The 22,542-nt window shown below is 47.0% G+C and overlaps 1 protein-coding gene across 1 annotated transcript in view; it reads left to right on the top strand.

Annotated features, from left to right (window-relative positions):
• AGBL4 (AGBL carboxypeptidase 4) overlaps window positions 1-22,542 on the top strand; it is a 1,215,313-nt gene that overhangs the window by 871,026 nt on the left and 321,745 nt on the right. The window contains exon 6 of the mRNA XM_066376234.1: window positions 21,794-21,833. Within this exon, the coding sequence (XP_066232331.1) occupies window positions 21,794-21,833 (40 nt within the window). The remainder of the gene's footprint in view (window positions 1-21,793; window positions 21,834-22,542) is intronic.

The following is a 22,542-nucleotide window of genomic DNA, read 5'->3' as shown; positions in this document are numbered from 1 at the left end:
TACCACTGAGCCAACTGGCCACGGCCTAGAGCTTTTTTCTTTTTTTAATGGAAAGAGTAACAACACATTTTTATACTGTTTGGAATGATCTAGTCAACTAGAAAAAATTGGTGATGCAAAAATGGTGGAATGATGTCCTTGAGTAGGTGGAAAGGGAAGGGATCTGGGGAAGGGAGCGAGTTGAGGGCACGGCCTTTGATGGGGGAGGGAGACTTTCTCCCTAGTGACATGGGGAAAGGCAGACTACATGAGTGCAAGTGCAAGCGCACAAGTGGATGTGGTTTGGGGCTCTTATATTCTTCAGATTGCTTTTGTAGGGAAATAAAAAGCAAGGTCTTTATCACATCTCAGTGTCACCTGTGTTGGGACACTGTTGGAAGTTAGAGTGCACTGACTCATTCATTTATTGAATATTCACCAAGCCTCTACTCTATGCCGGGCTCCATGCTTGGAGCTCACGGGCGCACAAGCACACTCAGTTCAGTACGAGGTGCACGGAAATGAACTTAACGCTTAGAGAAGAGGAACAATGAAAGTCTAGCGCTGCTTCTGAGAAAAGGTGAAAACTGAGTTAGATCTCAAATGATAAGAAATAGATATTTTCCAGTTAGAGAAAGGAAGGCAAGCCACCCTATACCCAGGGAATGCCCCAGGCAAAGGTTTAGAGAATGAGGGAAAAAAACCATCCTGGGTATTTTGAGGACATGTCAACCTCTGTCAGAAAGACAGGACTTGGGACTGGAAAGGCAGCTTGCACCCTTGTAAAGGGCCTTAGATGTCAGGCTGAGCTGTTAGGACAGTGGCAATTTGTAAAGATCTTAAGCAGAGCTATGGCCTCTGACTGATCAGGTAGGCAAAGGTGGGCTTAGGCGGGACAGTCCTGGTGTGGTGGGAAGTGGGCAGCCTCCTTTGAAGGAGAGAAGGACGGTGGGGTTTAGAGGCAGAAGGGTGCCCGGGGCGGGATGTGGAGGACCCTGCCTTGGCCATCTGAGAAAAGGCTTTTCTCCCTGGGTTGGTAAGTGGTTCCCCATTGACATGCAGAAAGCACTGCCTGCCTTAGTGCTCTTAATAAAAATGGAAAATATGGGTTTGTGTGATGCTTTTAATCATTTTGGAATTGTAAAGAGCTCTGGGCTTTGGGGGCTGGGCTGGCCCTGGTGTGAACATAAATTAGCCTGAGCAGCTGTGCTGTCTGTGGGCAGTATTTGCTGTGAGTTCCATTCCAATGCTGGAACTATACGTCACCCACCCAGCCCTTAGCCTCAGCAGGCCTCCTCTTGAAAACGGCAAGGGCTGCTTTTGGCCTTGGCTCACAGTTAAGAGGGTCACGGACTCCAAGATGAATTAGAGAGGTCTTTAATTAATGAATTAGTGTAGTCTTTAATTGATTCACTCATTCTGAAAACCGGGATTGATCACCTGCTCTGTTCCAGGCCCTGTGCCGGACATTGGGAACTCAAAGAGGAAAGAGACCTTTGAGGCGTCCACGGTCTCAGATGGGCAACGTCAGTAATAATCAGGGCCAGTTGGAGCAAAATGAAAAGAATGGTCACTTCTACCTAGAAGTTCAGGAGGAGCCTTTAGACAGAGGCTATGGCTCATCCCATGGGAAATAGGTAGCTTTGGGCTGTCTGCTTGGGATTCTTGAAAAGCAGAGTGGAGCACCAGTAGGGTTTGGACAAGGGTGTTAGGTAGACCAAGGCAGGATGCTAGCTCTGCCTCCCTGTGGTCTTCGGAGGAACACTAGCCTTGTTGAGCCTCGGTTCCCAGCTGTAGAGGAGATGTTCCAGTACATATAAAAAGCTCCTAGCATAGACGGGTCCATGGAAGCCTCTCCGGACACTGTTTCCCGCTCCCCTGACTTGGGTGTGCCTCTCCAGTAGGCATACCAGCTCTGCGCCATTCTCACTCCCTGTAGGCAGGTTTGTTCATGGCCAAGGGCACACATTAGCAAGTTGTCTCTCTATCACTGAACTCTCCAGTGGCTTTCTGTGGCCTCAGGAATGAAATGCAAGCTCCTGAGTGGAGCAGAGAAGACGGAATTGTGCACTCACGTTTCCCAGGCTCATCTCCCACATGCCCTCTTTGTCCTCTGTGCTCCAGTCCCGCTGGAATGGTCATCACTCCCTGGGTGCACACATGCTTGTCCATCTCTGAGCCTTTGCTCATGCAGAAGCCTCCACCTGCACCCCTCAGCCTCAGCCCCTTCCCTCGTCTCCACCTACCCTACACACGGTCTTAGGCTTCTCCTCAGGACACGCTCCATGCCAGCGCGTTTGGACTGCCCGGTGGAGTCCCACAGTGCTCTCTGGCATCCCTCACGGCTCTGCTGACTTAGATGGGAGCTAACGGTGTGTAGGCTCGTTTCCCTCACCGTCCTGAAACCCCTGAATATCCTGGGATTCGGGAATGAAAATGGAAGCTAATGTGGTGATACCAGCGAGAATTGTGGCTGACTAAGGTGCCTGAGATTGCTCCCAGAAAAGTGTGAAACTGACCAACAAGCTTCAGACCACTGTCATTCCCTAATATCACTCTTGAACCCTTAAAGAGATGCACAATTGAGAGTGAAGAAACAGTGGTTCTGAGTTAGGACGTGGTAGAGCTGAGCATCCAGGTACTTACTCTTCCACCATGACAGTCTCATCTAGGAGCACTCAGGCGGCAGCAGCCCTGCAGTCCGCGGTGTGTGTGGGGCGGCGCCAGCTTCCTGGGCACGTGCTGGTGCAGCCTCACAGGGCCCCGCGCTCAGAGGGACCCTGCGCTGGGGATTTCATGCTCTGTGGTTGCTGTCTTAAAGCTCGTAGTAACTTTATTTATGAATTTGTGTTTTATAAGCAAAATCTGACGAGGCAATAAAGCATGCATCAGAGGCTTGGCGTCGGGGGCTCATGCATAGTCCTGCCCGCCACCAGTTCCCGAGCTCCTCAGGGCTGGGTTCCTTCAGTTCTGGAGTCCCGAGCTGACCCCAGCCTTTCGCTTCCCAGGGTGGCAGTGCCAGGGTACGTTCAGTAGACAGCTCAGTAAGGGCAAGCCTCTTGCCTACCCCCGTCCTGGCACATAGCCTATCCCAGTGTGAGAGCCACAATACCCTTGGGGATTGCCATCTGCTGAGGATTGGGGCAGCCAGGGAAATGTCTGTCTCTGTGTCCTTGCCCCCAGCTGGCAACTGGTGGGGGATGGGGCGGGGGGAGAGAGCATTCCCCCAGCCAGTAGGCCACTTACATACCCAGTCTCAGGCTGGGGCCCTAGGACACCATGATGCTCTTCACTCGGCCTGCAACTATCCCCACACCCAAAGGAACATGATATTAAATAGCAAATAAAAAATGTCATGATAGGTTGAGAGAGAAACAGCAGAAGAAAGGAAATGGCTTTATATTTTAGTAGTTTAATGGCATTTTCATCGTGCTTTTTTGAATAAGGAGCACGCTGCATTTTTATTTTGCCCGGGGACCTGCACATTCTGTAGCCAGTCTTGGTGCTAGACCCTGTACTGGGCTCCAGGTATTCAGATCTGAATCACATGCAGATAACCTCTACCTTCAAGGTGGCCGTTGGGTCTGGAGTTTGCTCTAGATCAGGAAACTAGCGAACTTTTCCTGTAAAAGGCAATACATATTTCAGGCTTTGCAGACCAAACACTCTGTCTCAGCCATTCAGCTTCGTCTCTGTAGGACAAAAGCAGACATAGACAGAATGTGAATGAGCAAGTGATACTGTGTCATAAAACTTTATTTGTGGACATCGTGGACACTGAAGTTTGAATTTCATATAATTTTTATGTCACAAGGTATTTTTAATTTTTGTTTTCAGTCATTTAAAAATATGTAAACCCTATTTAGCTCCAGGCTGTGCAGACAGAAACAGGCAGCAGACTCGCACACTGCAGGTTTAGTTTACTGACCTTGAACTAGAAGCTCTCTGAGAGCCTTCCAGGGCTCCCTCAGCTGAGTTTCAGAGAGCTGGGTCTTTATTCTCACTTTCTTTTCCCCTTTTGTTTTGTTTTTGGTTTCTTTGCTTTGTTATCTTGTTTTGTTTTCTGACTCTTTCTCTTTGTGTGTCTCTCTATCTCTCTCTCCTTCTTGCTCTTGCTTTATTTCTCTCTTGCCCTTTCTCACTTTCACTCTTTCTACTGATACACAAAGCGCGGGAGTGCCAGCGGGCACACACGCGCGCACACACTTGGTTAAAGAGGCCACTGATACATCCCTTTCAGCACAGGAGCTCTTTCTTCTTTCAACTCCTGTAAGTGCTGGAGCCTGTGTTCTCTCCATAGGGGGCCAGCTGCCGAATTCTTGTGTGCCTGGTAATTACAAAGCCATTGAAGCAGAGACAAGAGGGGATCCAATGTAGTGCTCCACTTGCAGAGAAAAAATATTGACACATTCAGGGACATAATAGGCCAATGAAGAAAACTGTATCTTCTATTCTGTGCTCCATCTATATCCACAGACACATCTTTGTAAGTGTGTTTTTGAATAGGATACAAATGTAATATTCAGAGAAGCAGTGGACAATTGTCACCATCTGCCATCTGCCCACACATAGGACCCGGCTCAGGGAAGAAAAGGTTTGATTCAAAGAAACTGCAATGCTTCAAAAGAAGAATGCAAATAATTCATTATATTTTTTTATTCACCTACTGTGTACTCATAGCTAGAAGGCTATGAGAAGCAGTGTGGAGCATGATGTAGAGAAAGAGCGTGGACTCTGGAATCAGTGAGACTGGGGTTTGAATCCCAGGCTGGAACTTCTTAACCGCTGCCTAGAAAACGTAACTAAGAGGCATTGAACGTCGGTTTTCTCATCTGTATAAGAAGGGTGGTACCAAGAATCAGAGATGTGAGGTAAGAGAAATAAAACACAGAGGACAGTGTCTGGCACCTGGTGGGCATTTGCTCAATGGTAGCCGCTGGGGGAGCGGGAGCTAGAACGAGGCAGAGCCAGGAGGGAAGCCCGGGGGAACTGCAGAGCCCCTGGTCCTCTCAGAGTGCTGGCAGGCGGCCTGGGGGCCGAGCCCTCCAGGGGACTAGAGCTGAGAAGACAAAGGTTTGATCAACTACAAATAATGCCTTCCTCTTTGTTCACTGCTGATCAGAACTTTTTATTATTTATTCCACCAATGCTAAATAGGAACATCCAGCACCTCAAAGTAGCTACAAAAAAGAACAATGAAAAACAAACAAACAGAAAAACAACCCTAACCTCTTGGATGGCAACCTGTTTGCTAATTCTGTAGTCTCTTCAAATTTCGCTCATTTATTAATTTATTCAAGTATACCTAGGGGCATTGTCTTAGTCTGTTTTGGCTGCTATAACAAAAATACCATACACTGGCTGGCTTATTAACTAAGAGAAATTTATTTGTCACAGTTCTGGAGGCTGCAAGTCCAAAATCAAGGCACCAACAGATTCAGTGTCTACTGAGAACCTGCTTCCTGGGTCACAGATGGTCACCGCCTTGCTGTGTCCTCACATGCAGAAGGGGAGATCTCTCTGGAGTCTCTTTTATAAGGGCGCTAATCCCATTCTTTAGGGGTTCACCCTCATGACCCTACCACCTCCCAAAGGCCACACATCCAAATACCATTATACTGGAGGTTAATTTTCAACATATGAGTTTGGGGGTACACACACACATTCAGTTTATAGCAGGCATCTACTTTGTGCCGTGTGCTGTGAGTAAATAAGGAAGACAATGATAAACGAGTCAGTTTTTGCCTTCAAGGAGCCCACAGTTGAGTAAGAAAATAAACAGACAATGACAGGATGAAAGCCAAAGTGCTGTGTTTGGGGAGGGGCAGGAGGTGGTGCAGGCACGGAAGAGTGTCATCTGAACCAGTCTGGGGCAGTCAGGTCATGCTTAATGATGGAAGTGACCCATAACCTGAGATTTGAAAAAACACGTGGGAAGTAGCTAACTGAGGAACGACTGTGCCAGGAGGGACGTGGCAAGGGCAGAGCATATATTGGCCAAGCCTGCACTAGGAGGGGAGTGGTGGCCGGCACGGAGGCACGGAAGCACGGAGGCAGGCGTGAGCAGTGATGTCAGGCAGTGGAGATGTTACTCTTTTGCCAATGGGAAATTTTAAAGAGTGGAGCAGCATGCTAGATTTGCATTTTTGAAATTTCACTCAGGTTGCTGGGTGCACAAAGGGTTGAGGGCAATGAAGAAGAGGCTAGGAGACCAACTTATAGCTGTATGATCATAGATAACTCCCTTGATGCTTCTGAACTTCGGTTTCTTCATCTATAAAACTGACTTATGAAACATACCTCATAACATTGTGGGGCCTCTGTGAGTCAAGGTAAGCAAAATGCCTGGTCCAGGAAAGTGCTTACCTGGGCCCACTTCCCATCCAGTCCCAGGGCTTAGCACAGAGCTGCATATACAATATGTCCTAAGCAATGCTCATCTATGGCTAACTGAGTGGCTGCTATCCTCGGAAGCCTCAAAATGAGGAGCTCAATGATATTTATAGAGAGAGAGTAGAAGGCTACTATTCAGGGTCTTGAACACCTACATCCTAGCCTAAAACAAACTTTTCCATCAAATTCTCAGAAGAAAACATATCCACAGAAGATAGCAGTTGCCCACAAAATCCCCAAACCAAAGCAAAAGAGAAAACACACACACAAATACTTGGCACTGGTTGGCTGCAACGTGGAACCTCAGGTGTGTGCCGAGAGAACTCCCTGTGGCCAGGTCAGGCAAGCCAACGGCTTCCTTTCCTCACGGTCACAGGGATGAGCCTGCTTGGCCTTCTCAGAGGGCAAGGGCATACCTCCTCCCAAGCAGGAGGCCCTTGGATTATTCTCTTCTACAGAATTTTCGAGTGAGACATCTAAAGGGATGGGGATGGGGGAACCCACCCCTGCACAGAGGCCCAGTCAGGGTCCGGGTCTCCTGCAGAGCTCCTCATGCTCTGGGGGAAGTGACATCATCAGTACCTAGAAGGGGGAAAGAAGAGGGGAGGAGCTCAGAGCATCACCCTTAACTCCTCACGAGCCTATACCAGCACTATCTAGCTGAGTATTTCCAAATTTCAGTGGGATCCATCTGGACTGGATGCCTTAGAAAGGGCCCTTTTATTAAGAGTGAGCATTATTATTTGGTGCAAAACTGGGTATTTCCAGTGCCTCCAAAGATAGTGAACCAAGTACAAGAGAGGTACTTCTCTCTTAAGAGTTTAAAATAAAACAGAGCTAAAATCTGAATGCTGGACAGATAAATGCGGAAAATCAGTTCTCACTGTAGAAAATATAATGAATGAACAAGATAATGAAAAAGAGTTTAAACCCACTGAATCAAAATTTTTTTTTAAAAAGACAATTAAAATAATGGTCAAATACCATATGTTAATGATTACATTAACAAAGAAATTTTTTTTGAAAGTTGTAATCCCCATGCTGGCAAGGCTACAGTAACATCTTTATCTCACACACTGTTCCTGGGGTACAACTGGAAATGACCCTACTAGAAAGCAATTTGGCAATATCTATCAAGAGTAATAAAAAGGTACATACTTTCTGACCCAGTAACTCCACTCTTGGGTATTTATCCCAGAGAAATAATCTAATCCAAATGAAGGAAAAAATTGTATTCAGGAAGATGTGTGTTGTAATGCCATTTATAATAGCAAAATAATAGCAGCCTAAATGTCCTGTGCTTAAGTAAACTAAGCACTTTCACTAACCAGAACATTATGAACTCATTAAAATAATGTTTATAGTGACTTGGTAATACTATTGGAAAACTTCTTATGATATAAATGTAACCTAAAAATAGCAGAATGCAGAAAGTAGCAAAATCATATTTCTGCCATGACTACATCTTTGTTTTTCATATATCATTAATAGCCATGCATTATAAGCACAAATACTGAGAACTAGAAAACAGCACGGAAGAAACAGAAATGGCTGTTGAGCTTTTCTGTGTATTTTTCTCTTTATTTTGATATAACCAATATTATTTAATGTTTTATATACTATTGACAGAGTATTTTTAAGGACATGGGCTCCTTAGCCATAAGCTTGGTTCAAATCTTAGCTCTGTCACTTACTAGCTATGTGACTTTAGGCAATTTACTTAACCTCTTTGAGCATCAGTTTCCTCATCTGTAACACAGGGGTTAAATACCTGCATTCTGAAAGAGTTGTGAAGATAAAATGAGAAAATATAAATAAAGCATTTATTACCAAGTAGATGTTCAATTAAAGTTTTAAACATCTTAACTCTTCTAGAAAGAGTTAATCAGTTTAATGTGTGTGTGTGTGTGTGTGTGTATTGAAATACACTAAAAATAGGTTAGGAAAATTAGTCAAGAGAAAATAAGGGCAGTTCAACAAATATTAATACCCCTCACTTTCCCAATTCCTAGTCTGTTAAAAGTGTAATAGGATTTAAGAATATTCTGGCTGCATTGTTCAGAAATCAGAGATTAATGGTTTGTTTTTCAAAAGCAAAAGAAAGAGGAGGAAGACAAAAAGAGACATCTCCCTCACCCCACTCTAAACACACGCATGTGCGTGCACACGCGCGCACACACGCGCGCGCGCGCACATATACATGCACAACTCCTTCTCATCAGATTCAGGATGTGTCCCTAGAGTTCCAAGAAAATAACATTTTGGTTATTTATTTATTTATTTATTGTGGAGAACACATTTGCTTTCTCCACATAACAAAAAGTATCATTTTGCTTTTAATTATGGGTTATTATTATGCATTGCTTTTATTTGGCAGAGATGTTTGTTTCAGGAAAATTAATTTAGACAGTTCCATTTTTCAAGCAACAATACATTCTGTCCAGGCTTACAAAGAACATTAGATCTGGATTCTTTCCCCATAATCAAGCTGGCAATTTCTTATGGAAACTCATGGTCAGTCAGCGTGGAATGGAGCTTCCAGAAGAGCTGGTCAAATGCAGAAAACAGACTGTCATGGCCTGGCACTTCTGCTCCCTGCAGCATATATTACTCTGACATCGTGCAGCGGCATCGCTCTGACTGGGCGGGAACGCAGATTAATGTTGCCTCACTTCCCATGCCGGAGTTTTATTCTGAATATCATGACATTTTCCACAGGAACTCCACCGTTTGGTGCAGTTCAGCAAACATGACTGAGGGCCTGCTCTGTGCCAAGTGCAGTGGCGGGAGCCGGGGGTGCCAGTCTGAATCCCACAGCGTCCTTGCCCACACGCACATACAGCCTGAATACTCACAGATCATTGCAACCCACCCTGATAGCGCCTGAGGCCATGGGCAGCCCCAGGTGTTCAGGGGTCTTAGGGAGGCACCTAGCCCAGCCCGAGAGAGACGAGGCTGCCAGGAGGTGACGACGTAGGAGAGAAGTCACGTAGAGAGACTGGGGAAGGAAGGCTTTCCAAGCAAGGCGTCTCAGAATAAAAACTAAAAGTCTTATCAGCCTATGTGTCATTTACCCAGAGGTTATGTGCCAAGCGCTAAGCTACATGCTTTACCAGTAGGTGGGTTGCTAAACACATTTCAAAGTATTTAACTGACTCGCCCATGGTCAATTAGCCAGTGTGTGGTAGCTACAGGTTCAGAGAAGGTAAATTACTAGCTCATGCAGCAATGGGTGGGAAAGCCGAGGCCAGAACACTCAGCTTCTGCCTTCCATGTGTTTCTGGTCCACCCTTTCTTTCAGTCCTTACCATGGTTCTGTGCAGAGCTGCCGTGAACGCCTTTGCACACTTACTGAATCTAAAGAACGGGGGTGGGGGGATACTTTATTGGACGCTTACAGGAGTAGGAGTATGATAAGATCATTTTAGAAGAGTGAGCCTTTGAATCCCCCAGCTAAGGAGGGGACAGTGACCTTGAAACTTGACTGTTTTATTGAGTCTTGTATATTATCTTTTAAAAAGATGTAGATTTTACATTTATCCCATAATACAGTAATGTTTGTTTGTAATATAAAAATTCTGAGTGATATTATTTTCCTGTTCAAAAACTCTTTTCATCCCATTCCTATTTTAGAAATGTGGAAGCGAGAGAGAGGTTAAGTTCAAGGGCGTGACCACGTGCGAGTGTACAAGCTAGGGTTTGTGCTCAGTGTCCTTGGCTCTCATCCTGGTCACGGGCCTGTGGCTTCTTATTCTGGCCCTCGTGCTGTCCTGACCACCACACCTCACCCATCTCCGTGCTCCGTAAGCTTTATTCAAAGGCTGCACCGGAACCGGGTCTGCTGGTTCCAAACACGGCTCCGTTGGTGTGACCCTGCGTGACCTGGACAAACCCTGTCTCCCTTTAGGCCCCCCAAATACCCTTTCGAAGGACCCTAGGAAGAGATTTCCCCCAGACCTCAGGTCAGGAAGGTGGAGATTCTTTAATTCAACTGTTTTATTTGAAGTTTTTATTTGTTGGTTTGATTGATTTTTTTTCTTAGCACACTGGGTATCTTGTAACTGAGTTTTCTCTGCTGTGCCTAGGTTGCTAAAAGCTGAAAGCCAAATTCGTACCCTACCTGTAGCAAGTGAATGGACTATCTAGCATATGACTTCACACCTAGCATCATGTCTTTTCTCCTATTCTGATTTTTCTTTTTCTCTGTGTCTTTAGTTACATGGCTTTTATTTTGTTGTGTTCTTTTATTGTAAGCTTCTTCAGATTCTTTTTTGGACTTTGTGTTATATATTAAATAATCAAATATTTAAAAAAAACAAACAGAATGCAGTGTTTCAGGAGATACTGACAGTCTTAAGAACCAAATGTCAAGCACCAACAGACCCATTAGCCCGGAGACAGAGGGTGGCCAGGGCCTCCTGGCCAGTCCAGGTACCTGGCCTTCTGTTCGGTCTTAAAAGGTGGCTTTGTTCTCTCAGGGAAGAGTAAAACAGTCTTCGTGCTTTAGGGGCTATTTTATTTACCACCTCCAAAGGAGGTCTTCTTGATAACTCTTCAGTTAAAACCAATTGAATCAAATAAACAATAAGACATTGGAATTCAGAACAGATTCCTAAAGTCCTCCTCCTGCCTTCACTCCATCACCCCTTTTCCTTGCCTTTTCTAAAAAAATACTTGTTCTAGGCCCCTGTGTGTCTCTAGGCACTAGGAGGAGGCCTACAAGTGAACAGGGCAGAGCAGTGGGGCAGGTGGCTGAGCAGCTCCCTCCTCTGTGGACTCGGTTCATTTTACTTGGAAATAAAGTCGTGGGGCTGCAGTTCTGTGCTGATCTCCCCGGTGGCGATGCAAGGAACAGCCTTGCTCGGCCAGCTCTTGGCAACCTGAAGGAGGAAGAGCGATCACAGCCTTAAATGTATAAACTGAAGGCCTGAAAGGCATTTCTTTCAAATTGTAAACTGTGTTTCTACAAAAGAAAAGTTGTGACTTACTCAAAATATATTAAAAGAGAGAATTTATAATCATGTCACTTGCTCCAACAACAAGCCATCATCACATCTATCACATCTACAACAAACTTTTTTTTTTTTTTTTGCTAGAGAGAGAGATAGAGAGACAGACAGACAGGACAGACAGACAAGAAGGGAGAGAAATGAGAAGCATCAATTCTTTGTTGCAGCACCTTAGTTGTTCATTGATTGCTTTCTCATATGTGCCTTGACTGGAGGGCTACAGCAGAGTGAATGACCCCTTGCTCAAGCCAGCGACCTTTGAGCTCAAGTCACTGAACTTTGAGCTCAAGCCAGTGACCATGGGGTCATGTCTATGATCCCATGCTCAATCAAGCTGGTGACCCCATGCTCAAGCTGGTGAGCCTGCGCTCAAGCTGATAACCTCAGGGTTAAGAACCTGGGTCCTCAGCACCCCAGGTCAATGCTCTATCCATTTTGCCACTGCCTGGTCAGACTGCAACAAACTTCTTGAAGCGCTATTGAGATCATGTATAGGAAGGATACAGAGATATGAAAAATATTCAGCTCCTGATGTTGGAGGAAAAGGCAGAGGTTAAAGAGTACAAAATGGAGAGGGAAGAGATATAGGTGGGGAGAAAAGAGAGACTTACAGGTAAACACCTAACTACAATGTGGGACACCATTGAATTACTTAGATAGTGTGCGGTGTGCATGCATCAGCCACGTGCACGTTCTCTCCAACCCTAAGCTGCACCACCTCTTCTATTTATTTACTTATTTATTTATTTTTAAGTGAGAGTAGGGGAGATAGATAGATTCCTGCATGCACCAGACCGGGATCCACCCAGCAACCCCCATGTGGGGTGGATGCTCAAATTAACAGAGCTATTTTTAGCACCTGAGGCTGATGCTCAGACCAACTGAGCTATCCTCAGCACCAATCTGACACTCAAACCAATCAAGTTACTGGCTGTGGGAGGGGAACAGAGAAAGAAAGGGGAGAAGGAGGAGGAGAGGAAGCAGATGGTTGCTTCTCATGTGTGCCCTGACCAGGACCAAACCTGGGATGTCCATACATTAGACCGACACTCTATCCACTGAGCCAACCAGCCAAGGACAGCAACAGCACTTTTAGATGCCATATCTGTTCTTGAAGGTCCCCCCATGGCCTCACAGCACTGGAGTGGAGGGTGGGGAGTAGCAGTCTGTCCTGGTGTGGAATCTTCTGACTCACAGGAAAAGTAGAAAGGGTCACATTTAAAGTGTAGCTTCTACCACTCCCTTGTGTGCTGTGGCCGCTCTAACCCACCAGGGTCCCCTCCGCGGCCCGCCTGCCCCTCTGCCCCTCTGCCTGGGGCTTCTTCCCATTTCTCACAGCCCAGCGTGGGCTTCAGAGGCCAGCCTTAGGAGAGTTGGAGTCTAGCGTCTGCTCCTCAGCAGCTGGGACCTTAGGCAAGTAACCTAACCTCTGACCCAGAGCGTCTTCGTTTGTGAAAAGGGGCAACCACGCCGGCCTCGGAAGCTCCTGAGCACGGGCTCGGAGACCCGCCTGTGTGGCCACCGTGGTGCCTCGAGCTGCCCTCCATGCCACTCCCGGCATTCGTGCAGGCCACCGGGCTGGGCCGAGGCTCCTGTTGGCCGCCCCTGGGGCGCAGGCCCCTCGCCTGTGCGGATTTCCCAACAACAGGAAGCTACAGGAGTAGGAACTACTGGGCAGTTGCACTGAAGCATCTCACACAGGGCGCAGCCCCGCGTCCGTCACACCCCGCTCTGCTTCCCACAGACTCTGACCCCTAGTCGGGGGATTCTGTTTCAGCCCCGAGTGGCCTTCTGTGTCTCCCTGAGTACAAAGCTAGTGCATTTTTTGTTATCCTGGTGGGAGTAGGTGCCCAGTAGGGAGGCTGAGCCTCAGCCGCTGCTCAGGTTCCCCTAGAACAGCGGTTCTCAACCTGTGGGTCGCGACCCCGGCGGGGGTCGAACGACCAAAACACAGGGGTCGCCTAAAGCCATCGGAAAACGACCAAAACACAGGGGTCGCCTAAAGCCATCGGAAAACAACCCCCACCAGGGTCGCGACCCACAGGTTGAGAACCGCTGCCCTAGAAGTTGGTGAAGCCAGGGACGGGGCTTCCGGCATTACCCAGTGGGCCAGGTGGGCTTGAAGGATATTTTGAACCCTGGTCATATGACCTTTACCCATATGTTTCTTTGGGGTACTCACCGTAATTTAAATTAATTAATATTGTATGATTATTTGCTTAATTTGTCTGTCTTCTCCTCTTCACTCTTAGCTCCCTCTTTGAAGACGAGGGCTGTGTCTTTTCCTACCTCAGCAACGTGCCTGGCACAGAGTAGATGCTCCACTGACACTTGCTTATTACAGATATGTAAATGAAGTGCCTAACAGTGAAAGTGCAGTGCTATCCGGGAAGGCCGTGTTGCACATCGCTTGTTTAGCGTGAGGAGACGTGGAAGTGTCAGGGGTGGGCGGCAGTGAACAGCTGAGCTGCTGGTGGGCAGTGCGGCCGCGCAGATGGAAGGCCCTGTCCCGTGTCAGTGGGGCGTGGGCATGAGCGCAGTGCTTCAGACGTTTGCCAAACTTCCATAATCCCTGCCCCTGTCCTCACAGGTGGCTGGCCTCCCACTTCCTCCTCCGGCCAGGGGACAGCCAGTCTTTCACGTATGGCACTGATTAACATCAGGCCCACCTTTATTGCCTATAGTTTGGGTCTGAAAATAATAAGTAACTTGTTTGTTTTCTAAATATGAGGTTATGTTAAAATATTAAAACTATATACTTTCGTAAACAGCACATAAGACTCACGGAGATTTTTCACAATCCTCCTTGAATATCAAGCTAAGAATTTGAGTCTTTATCAGAAAGGCAATGGGGATCATTAATTTTTTCTAAGAAAGAAGCAAATTTAATTTTAGATTAATAGATCCTGAAGAAAAATCAGAAGTAGTGAGATTAGAGAGAGGCCAGCAGCACCTGAAATATTTTCTAAGGGGCAGACTATACTTGGGGAGGGCAGGGGGAGGGTGTGAGACCCCCAGGTGCCTAGAAAATGAGAATGGCTGGGGGAGGGGAGGAACAGAGTGTGGAAGGGGGCTGCCTGAGGAGGGGCTGAGCCCGGGAGCCAAACGTGGATGTGCCTCTGCCCTGGGACCCTGTCCTGGGGGCCTCGGTCCTCTGGTCCTTCCCATGGCGGCTGGCTTCCGCAGTGACAGCAGCATGCACTGGGATCGCTGGTGCTCTCATTTAAATCAGCTCAAGTCTGGGCCACGCAAGGCTAACTTTTCCCCAAATAGTGATCCCGCATGAAACGCAGAAAGCACACCGGAACACATAATCAGTTACTATTCTCTTCTACCACGCAGAGCCCTGCACATCAAAGGCCCCTAAGCTCCCAGAACACCACGTCCCTTTCTTATTCTGAGAAGTAATTGCAAGGCAGTTCGTGACCAAAATGAAAAGTCCATTTTTAACTGTAGACTCCTAATTACCCATCCAGATGAAGAAGGCCGAATTCTCCATGGCCCAACCCTCAGATCCCCAAGGCAGAAGCAGAAAGGGTTTTATGAAAAATTATGGGTGTTTGTGTGTGTGTGTGTGTGTGTGTGTGTGTGTGTGTGTGTGTGTACGTGTGTGAATGCTGGGTGGGAATAAACTAAAGACCTCTTTAGAAGACTGGTTCAATAGGACCTGTCTAATTGTCATCTTGGTAATAATAGGTGATAGGCAGATCTTTGCTGAGCATCATGTATGGGTCAGGCACTGGGCTCGTCTTTGAGGAGCCTCTGCCTTCAAGGAGCTCACCATACCCGTGGGCAGGATGGAGGAGGAGACAGGCCAGGGCACTGCAAGGTGCGAGTGCTGTGATGGAGAAGGTCGGAGGACGAGGACGAGACCCAGTCAAGCCTTGGCAGATCAAGAAAGACTCACAGAAGCAGTGGCACATGAGACTGGAGCTGATAACCAGTACGAGTTAGCCAGACAAAGCAGGGCGGCTGCAGGAGTGTTGTGCCTTGAAGGCCTAGAGGTGAGGGCACAGCAAATTTGGGGAACTGGAAGTGGTTCATTGTGGCTGGAGCTCAGAGTCCGAAAATAGGACATAGAAGGCAGGTCCTGGAAGTTCTTTATAGTAGCTGAAGAGTTAGACTTCATTCTGTGGAAGCCCTGATGGGTGTTTAGATATGCATTCTAGAAATCTAGCTCCACTTGCAATGTGGATAAACTGGAGGAGGCACCAGTAGAAGCAGGGAGACCAGTTAAGATGCTATTATAAAATGCTAGGTGCCAGACAGAGAGACGCCCAAAGTCGGAGTACAGAGCTGGCGCCTGAACTCAGAAATCCTAGCTCTCTCAACCATTGTGCCTCTACTCTGTCTCTTAGCTTCTCCTTCCTGTTAGGCTCCTGGAGGTTGACCTGTCCTCCATGTATGGATGGAGTACCTAATTGCCAGCTAGCCTAAGCAGCATTTGTACAATAACACTGCACAGAGTTGACAGAATCAGGAGCCACACCTTTATCTTTCCGACTTTGAGTCTGGAGCTCGTTCTATAAAATGCTTTCTGTAACTGCAGTCAGAGAGGCTTCATGTACGAAGAAGAGTATCTTCCAGGTTGGAAATTTCCTAGAGGAAATTTCCCCAGATTCAGATGATTTTGTCTACGTCCCTGAGCTGCAATAGCTGGGCCTTTCCAACTGCCTCCTTGTGATAAAATAACCAAGTAGAAACAAAATTGCAGGAGTAGGAGCAAAATATACTAGTTATGACAATAAATATATGTGACTCACACCCTTATACTTCAAAACAAAGACTTGGGCCTGACCTGTGGTGGCGCAGTGGATAAAGCCTCAACCTGGAACACTGAGGTCGCTGGTTCAAAACCCTGGGCTTGTCCGGTCAAGGCACATATGGGAGTTGATGCTTCCTGCTCTTCCCCCCTTGTGTCTTCCTTCTCTCTCTCTCTCTCTCTCTCTCTCTCTCTCTTTCTCTCTTCTCTCTCAAATGAATAAATAAATTTTAAAAAATAAATGCAAAAAACAAACAAACAACAAAGACTTGGCCTAGACAAAAAAATAAATAAATAAATAACATAAAGTTGCATAAGATTAAAACATACTTTATGTTTTATATAAAATATGATCTTATTAAATATACACAAGCAAAAAAGAAGACCAGAAAATGCACCAAAATGCTAACTATGGTTCTCTTTTAGTAGTGGGATTTTATTTTTATTTTCTGAATTCTTTAAAAATTTTGAAACTGACAAAAATAAGCATATGTTGTTTTCATAATTAGAAAAAAAATAAAGATAGATTTTTTAACTTAGGACAACAATAGTTTTCATTGAGAATAAATTAAACCCCATGAAAAATCCATAATTCCTGGTTAAGGTTTCTAACTGCTGCACATTTTAGTACTTTCACTCTTGGGACAATCATCTGTGGCCAGAGGAGGGGGGTGACAGTGCGTTAACAAAGCAATTCCCACTGCCTGAGCAGACGGTGGCACAGTGGATAGAATGTCGGACTGGGATGCTGAGGACCCATGTTCAAAACCCCAAGGTTGCTGGCATGAGCACAGGCTCATCTGACCTGAGCACAGGCTCACCAGCTTGAGTGTGGGGTCTCCAGCTTGAACGTGGGATCATAGACATGACCCCATGGTTGCTGATTTGAGCCCAAAGGTTGCTGGCTTGAAGCCCAAGGTCGCTGGCTTGAGCAAAGGGTCACTGGCTCAGCTGGAGCCCCCTAGTCAAGGCATGTATGAGAAGCAATCAATGAACAACTAAAGTGCTGCAACTATGAGTTTATGCTTCTCATCTCTCTCCCTACCTGTCTGTCCCCCATCCCTCTCTTGTGTGCACCAAAAAAAAAAAAAAAAAAAGCAGTTTTCACTGGATGTATGGGGGACTATAAATAACTCTTAGAACAAGGATGCTGGTAGACAATTCTAGATTATCCACTATAGATGTCTGGCTGTCCCTGGCTGATATCAGATTTAGAGATTGCTCCTGTTGACCTTGGAACCGCAAACCCCCAATGGCCTTTATGGAGTCGTGATATTCATCACATGGAGCTAAAGCACAGAAATGGGTTTCTTCAAAATGTCCATGGGGCACCACCTCTACCAGGAGAGGTTAGATGCAGGGCCCATGCACGGCTCATGCACAGCCAGGAGTTCACACATCAACTCCTGATTGACCCAACCCTGGGATACCCACACTCCTCCAAGAGGCCATGAAACAGTGTATCGGCACACGTGGACACACTTTCCTCTGTCTAGGTGTGGAGGTCCTTCACTTGAGGAATGCCCCCCATTCTGCAACACACACATGCACACACACGCACCCACACACACACCGCTACAACACATACGAAGGCCCTGCCTTCCTTAGACTGTAGCTTTTGGCCAGCTAGTTGTTCAGGGGGCCACGCTCACCTCCCCAGGCGCTGTCAGCCCACCAGACCTGCCTGGATCGCTGACTTCCTTCCCTCCATCTAATATTGCACATTCTGCCTTCCAGGCAGTTTGACAATATATCTCCGTGTAAAACACCCTTATCTCTCAGTTGGTGACTAACTATACTAAGTAATTATTGATGTCTAATATGCACCCTCTGCATCAAACTGATTGTACCTTATTGGTCAGATTCCACAAATTATATTCCATATTTTTACAAATGCCATGCAGTTTCCATTGGCAATCTCAAATGATTGTACTTGGTAGACTAGCAGTAGAAAATGTTCCTTTCATTTTATTACTTTTATTTCTGAAGGCCTTAGAGGGACTTACACGGATATGCCAGTTTCTTAGGTAATAATTGTTAACAGTGATTCTTGAACATACACTTTTGTTTTTATTTGCGTATCAAACCTGCAGATTTTACAGTTCCATTTTAGAGCTACAGGTTAGAACGATAGCCTACACTTGTCAGCTTGGGCCACTAGGTGGCGCACACATATGTCAGTGAACGGTAGGTTCAATGGGCTTGTCATCAGGTTAGAGTTACTTAGTCACCACGGGAGGAGTGGCACAGGCAGTAGGAGCTGGTGAAGTCAAAGAGAGATGGCGATCCTGTGGGTGGGAGAAGAAGGAAGGTCTCCCCAACGAGTGGGTAGACAGGACTGCTGGCTGCGGGTCCAGTGGGGGCAAAATCGCAGAGGCTGGAACTCCACGGGCACAGCAGAGAGAAAGGCCTGGGGAGGAAGGGCATGCTTCCTCTCCGTGCCCATTAGTTCTCCGTGCCCATTAGTCCCATCGGGGTCACTGAAGAGAGAACTAGGCAATAGTTGAATCACATGAACTAGATGACATCAAACATTCCTTCCAGGCCTTCGCGCTGGGCACTGGAGACACACAGACGAAAGAACATAATCTCGTCCTTGAGTAAGGGCCTTGTGAGAAATAGCAAAGGAGACAGTTCCTTAAGACAGAGCGTGATGCGAAAGATATGTGCTACAAGTTGCATTGAGAGAGCCAAGTGAGTTATGTATTCTGCTCTGAGGGAGAGAGGGGGTTAGGTTTGGGTGTTGGTGTGCAGAGAAGAGCTCGCGGAGGTCTCGAGAAGTGAGGAGGGACCCCCACGAAGATCAGAAGTAAAGCTGGGCAGGAAGGCTGGCGTTAGCAAAGGCTTGGGGTTTGAGAGGGTAGGAATGGTTTAGTTGAGTGGAAGCAAATGTTTACTGAGGGCTACCCTATGCCGTGGAGGGCATAAGACATGTTCCAGGCCCTGAAGACACTCTTCAACGAGTGAGGAAGACACACGTGCACTGAAAATTGCAGTGTGAAAGGGAAGCTTAGCACTTGACCCCCTTTAAATTCTGACTCTGTCTTCAAGTCCCTAGTGTCCTGGCTATAGGGATTTTCAGGGAACTGTCTACACCAGAAGAGGGAGCCCACAAGCACAGTCTCTGGTTGCATCTGACTCGAGTCACAGAAGGCATCTCAGTCTCACTCATTTTAGAGGTGTGACACTCGAGGCCAGAGACAGAGAGTAAGTTACCCAAACCACACAGAGCCTCCAGGACACGGGCCCAGGTGTGTCTGCGTCCTGTCAGGTTTTCTTCCCTTTTTCTCTGCTAGACCCTGGACACAGAGTCACCATTTAGATATAAGTCTTCATTTGGAAATAGACACTCTTCAGATAAGTAGACCTTCATCACCAATAGCAGTCAGAGAGTGAAGCTTATAGAAGGGCACGTTGTGCTCTTTGCACATGCATGAGGGGAGTGCCACGCCACATCGGCTGGCCAGTTGTACTCCTGGCCTAATTCTGTGCAGGGGAGGAAGGCGCTCCGGCTCTGGCATTCCTTCTAGCTCCCGCGTGTGTTTCATTTCAGCACAAGGATATATGTTCACAGTGCAGGCCAATGACATTTTGGAATTGCATTGTTTGCTTGAAAATGTCAACTGGAGAGAGTTATAAGCTGACGGGAAAACAGGGGTGTGTGATTGAGGAGGCCGTAAAAGGATTCCGATCTGAACGAGGCCAAGGAGAAGTCCGTGAAGCAGGGTAGAGAGATCTAAAAGAGGTTTGACAGATCAAGGTTCAATAGAGGAGGAGGGTGACGACAGAGCAAGGAGATTTGAGGCCAGGTCTGATGAGGAAAGGACAAAGGAACTGGAGATATTGAGCCTGCAGAGAAGAAAACACAGACCTTCTTCATCTGTCCAAACTGTTGGGTTGGGCTGAGGCAGCTGGAATGAATGATGATATCACAAGAAAGCAGGTTTCAACCCTGTTCAAAGTAGAGCTGTCTGACTGATAGGAAGTGGTGAGTTCCCCATCAAGAAAGGGGAGGAAACAAAAGCAGTTTGTACAACGAGTAGGGCATTGAAGAGAGGATTCCTGTCCTGGAAGCAGGTCAGACTTGGTGACCTCTGAGTTCCAAGCATCTGTAATTCTATGAGAAGGGCAACGGTAGCTTATATAACTCAAGGGTCATATGGTATATACTGATAACACCAATACTAAGTCTTTCTTATAATTGAGAGCCTATGAAATACTAGGCATCCTTGTAATAGTGTGTGTGCCTTGTCACATTTTAGTCTTTCAAGCCAGGATTAGACTGACTGAATTCTAATTCTGGCCCTGCCATTTAATGAAGATGTGGTCTTGGACAGATCATGTCGCCTCTTGGAACCTCATGTCCCTCTCTGTACAATACCAACCCTGTAGTACTGCCAAGAGTATAAAAAGAAGTGACACCTCGAAGCTCCTGGTATTATTGTCCCTGGCCGATAGTTGGTACTCAAAACTGTTGCTGCCGTTCCCTTTCGACGTAAGCAGAATTTCAGAAAGCCCTTCTTGGAGAGAGACAAGATAAAGAGGAAAATGAAGGGAAGGTGAAATATAGCAAAGAAGCCCTTAAATGAAATGCCAAGTAATCAGAAATTTCTACAATGTGTAGCCTGTAGGAATGATTCCCAAAGTGGAGCTTGTTTGGATACCCTTTAAAAAAAAACAATAGATTTTTCATATTATTTATGGACAAGCAAGTATAGGGAAAAGAAAGAAATCCACTGGGATGTAAGGAATCCCGACTTAGGTCTTCAGGAGGCTTGCTCACCTCTTCCCCACCCCCAACCCCCAGTACCCACTCTTCTATCCTCAGGTTCCTGCAACAGCCAACCCGGAACAGCCTCCCCATAGGCACGCCGTGGCGGGGGCGACCCTCCTAAGATACTGGTGCTCTCAGCCTGTGGGGCACCCAATGCTAGTGGCCTCCAAACACAGGCAGCCTCATCCATGTGGCCGAGGGTACCTGTCAAATATTTATATTAGCTCCTTTAACTATTGGGCAAAGAGATGAAGATTCAGTTAAGAGAAGGAATAGTTTGATCATCAGGAATTGAAATTGTCATAGCATTGCTGAGCAGATTCAAGATCTAAACCTGCCCAGGCATATCTTGGTTAGAAAGGTACATCAGGAGGGTGACAGGGACGTAAGGACCCAAGGCAAAGAGAATTGCCAGGATGTCGGCCACTTTCCCGGTGCAGCCAGTGTGAGCACAGGGACACCTCAGGCCACCCATTCCGGGGCGAGCCAATGAGCCCAGGGCTGTTCCCTGCACACAGTACAGGGCGGGGCAAAGCAGGTTTACGGTCTTGAGCACAAAGTTTGTTCTTGTTTTATTATTTATTAATCAGTGTGTTATTTTCCACGTGAACAACAGTGAACCTACTTTCACCCTACCCTGCCTAGGTTTGGCCGGAAGACCTCTAAGAACCTCTTGGCTGTGACCACCCAAGGACAAATTATTAAAAAGACAGCCCAGTTTCTTTGTCTCCCTGCAGCACTGAGTGGGCACCAGTTTACCCACAGTGCACCCTGCTCTGGTGTCTGAACATCCCCTTTTATATCCACCCTGACCTGCTAAGCATAAGCTTGTCTCTGGCCCAAATCAGTGCTCTCACCATGTGTGTTCTTTTGCAGCAACAGCGGCAGCTTGACCTCCTGACAATAACCAGCCCCGGTGAGTAGTTGTGGCCAATTTGCTTTGGCTTTTCCCTTACTTCCTTACTTCCCAGAGCGATGCCTGATTGTCTATTCAAATGCCGCTCCTGCCCTCCTGCCCCAACAGCCTGACTGAACCGCAGAACTCCTTTGCGCCATGAAGGGCCCTTCCGCCCCAACCCCTGCCCCGCAGGCTGTGCCCTTTCTCCCTCCCAGCTCCCGCTGCCTCCTCTGGACTCTGCAGATGGCAGGGCAATACTCTGATGTTGCTGTATATATAGTCCAGGGTCGAGTTCTCACCAAATCACTTGATGAACTTACGTGTCAAGGATGGGTCCTGTCTCCTGAGAAAGAAGTTTTTAAATCACAGGGAATGGGGAAGCCGCCTGGAACGTGGCGTGGGACGGGAGGGGGGTGGAGGACCCCTCTGGGGAGGGACCGGGTTTGGACTCTGTGCCGAGGAGGACTTTCATCCTCACCTTCAGAGGGAAAGGTCAAGTCCTCCAACAGAGCTGTGGCTGTGGGATCAAAAGGCTCTTTCTTTCCCCTAGGCCTGGCATCTAGCCTAGAGAGAGGTCGAGCTGTTTAGTTGAGCCAAAAAGGCATTTTATTTTAGTTTGAGGACTTGAGGCAAAACTGGCTAACAGGAGTGCTGTTCCCTCCTGGGCTCCAAGGAGCTGGTGCTGCCAGCGGGGTTACTGAGCATTCAGGAGGAGGTGTGGAGGTTC

This window comes from Saccopteryx leptura, chromosome 3 (assembly GCF_036850995.1).
Source record: "Saccopteryx leptura isolate mSacLep1 chromosome 3, mSacLep1_pri_phased_curated, whole genome shotgun sequence".
Lineage (NCBI taxonomy): Eukaryota > Metazoa > Chordata > Mammalia > Chiroptera > Emballonuridae > Saccopteryx > Saccopteryx leptura.
This window is presented reverse-complemented; position numbering and strand designations above follow the sequence as displayed.